The 2,472-nt window shown below is 43.4% G+C and overlaps 1 protein-coding gene across 1 annotated transcript in view; it reads right to left on the bottom strand.

Moving 5' to 3' along the window:
- Nucleotides 1–2,472, bottom strand: part of LOC116671930 (cadherin-10-like) — a 30,711-nt gene that overhangs the window by 1,574 nt on the left and 26,665 nt on the right. Inside the window, 2 exon segments of the mRNA XM_032503412.1 lie at nucleotide 1; nucleotides 3–127. The exon segment at nucleotide 1 is cut by the window's left edge and continues 1,574 nt beyond it. Coding sequence (XP_032359303.1) covers nucleotide 1; nucleotides 3–127 — 126 coding nt within the window.

Here is a 2,472-nt window from a genome sequence, read left to right as displayed (position 1 = left end):
TGAGTGTCCTCCTCTCCGCCCCCTTCATCGTTGTAGCTGACGACGTTGTCTCTGACATCCTCTTTGGAGATGATCAGAGGCTCCTTCTTCCTCTGTCTCCTCAGGGCAGCAAACATCACCACGATCACTACACAAAAACAGTGGGAAATACAGGGCGAGAAAGCTCAGCATAAGATGTGTGCCTCCGAACATGTGTCATGCATTAAAGAGCACACGGGAGCCGAAGCGCAGAGGGGAGACACATTTGCTACCAGTGACAAATCCCCCACATCGCCTCAGGCATTCACCTCCCATTATTAAAGATGCAGTGAAAAAGCTTTCCCTTTCTTTTTTTCCCTTGAATGGAACATTCACTGTTTGAAATGCACAGTGGTTAGAGGATCCTTTTTTGCTCTCTTCAGCACACAGCCTTATCTCATCTCGTTCATTCTTTTTCAGCAGCTAAAGACAATCATATATTGCAGAGTGAGCATGTTTCCAGAGAGTGGCACTGTGTGGTAGCAAGTTTCTAAATAAAGCCATAATTCTCCAGAAAAAGCGGAAGCAATCTCTCAGTCAAGACAAGCGTAAATCCTACTTTGCATGTGCTCCTTTCCTTCTCCTTCCTTTACCTTTTTCTGTCCTACCAGCAGGAACTGTAGTTCTATACTTGCCTCCTGCCTGAGTGTTAATTACAATGCCTTCAACATGGGTTGTATGGGGGTGGAGGTGGATGTTTCTAAGGTCCTTATAAACTGACCAGTGCCACATTTTTAGACAGAGCAGAGGGCTGCAATGAGCAGGACCAGCTAGGGAGAGCCGTTCTAGCTCAGCGCCTGCCTGTTGGAGTCAAGCAGAGGTGAATGAGACAGTCTGTCAGGGGGGTTCAAGCGCGAAAAGTGTCAAATAATGAGCAGATGTCATGATATTTTGCTGAAGAGGAGAGCATGGCGTTTAACCTTCAGTAACACTCGATATTTGAGAGAAGATCAGCCCACCGCCAGACACCCAATTTAAAATTTGGAGTTACTGTAAAACAAGCAGATGGAAGAAAAGCTGGTCAATACCAATTTGCTTGTATTACTGAATTAGTAAGGGGGCAGATCCAATGGCAAAATACAAAAAAAAAACGAGATTGTAATAGGCAGAAGGGGGTTCAAATTTGACACATGGAAAGAGTTCGAGGCTCATATATAGGACAACACACACACACACACACACATTCACAAGGACAGTTTTATTGAACAGTTATCAGTATGCAAGGAATCACAGTCCCTATGTCATAAATGCGCCTTTCAAGCACTAAGCTTAGCCTATGGGGTAAAGTTGAACGACAGTTAAAAATCCACTACTTATCGATGTGCCCTTGACAATAAGCACTACACCTTTCTGTTTTTGGCTGGGTAAAATGATAGGCACTGTTGTGCCCTGTATGCTGTTAGATACTGCATTAGATCACGAGGAGGGCTAAAGTGGTGCTTTAGGGTGTCTGGAAGTAACATGCAACCTACCTATCATTCTGTTGAGTGGATTTATTTGCAGATAATTGGAGCTAAGAACCACAGTACTATTCTGAGGGAGAACCGCCGTGTATAACAGAATGTCTATTGTGACCCGTCTTTGATTGGACCTGCTTGAATTGCTAATGATTGCTTACATGTTCAAAGGACCCTAACACAGATCCTCCTGTAACTCTTTGCAGAAGGCGACAGAAATGTTGAATATGACTGCAGCGTCCTTGATACCACTGGGTTGACATACCAACTGCATTGGTTGTTTGTTTAAATGCCTGATATTGCTCATTTGTTGTGTTTTCTTGGCATTTAACCCCTTGTGGTCCTGTTCATAATTACCGTCCTCTTTCAGAAGCCAAGGTGGAAGTACCGTAGCGTGACATGTTTGAAGCGCCCAGGGAAAGCTTCAGGGTGGATGTGTGGGCGTACGGTTTGTATCTGCCAAAAATCAATGCAGTATTCCTCACATTAAAGATGACTACGATTAAAGATCCAAGCTCAACTATAGGTTGCATGCTCATTCATATGAGTACATTATTGAGTACATTATTTCAACACTTTGAGATAGAACCGTTTGAGAGCCATATCTCCTTAAATCAACAATTGCAAGTGTTTCATGTCAAAATAATTGTTTTAATAAACTAAGATGCTACGCTGGTGCCAGCCAGGGTGGGGACTTCTGGCATGAATGCATATTTTCAGCAACATTTTATTGATTACAGTGAGTTGGGACAGCTTTAAATCAATATCATGTTTGTAATAATAAACCTTCTTGTAGCAGAGGTATTCACTATTCATTCAATCTGGGCCATGTTATTGACTTTAAGATTTTTGGGGGGGTAATTTTAGGCCTTTTATTGACAGGAAAACCGAAGAAATGAAAGGGGAGAGAGAAGGGGAATGACACGCTGCAAAGGGCCGCAGGTCGGCGTCAAACCCGGGCCCACTGCGTCGAGGAGTAGACCTCTATATATACGGG

This window comes from Etheostoma spectabile, chromosome 22 (genome assembly GCF_008692095.1).
Source record: "Etheostoma spectabile isolate EspeVRDwgs_2016 chromosome 22, UIUC_Espe_1.0, whole genome shotgun sequence".
NCBI lineage: Eukaryota > Metazoa > Chordata > Actinopteri > Perciformes > Percidae > Etheostoma > Etheostoma spectabile.
The sequence above is the reverse complement of the archived record's forward strand: the minus strand, read 5'-3'. Positions and strand labels throughout refer to the sequence as shown.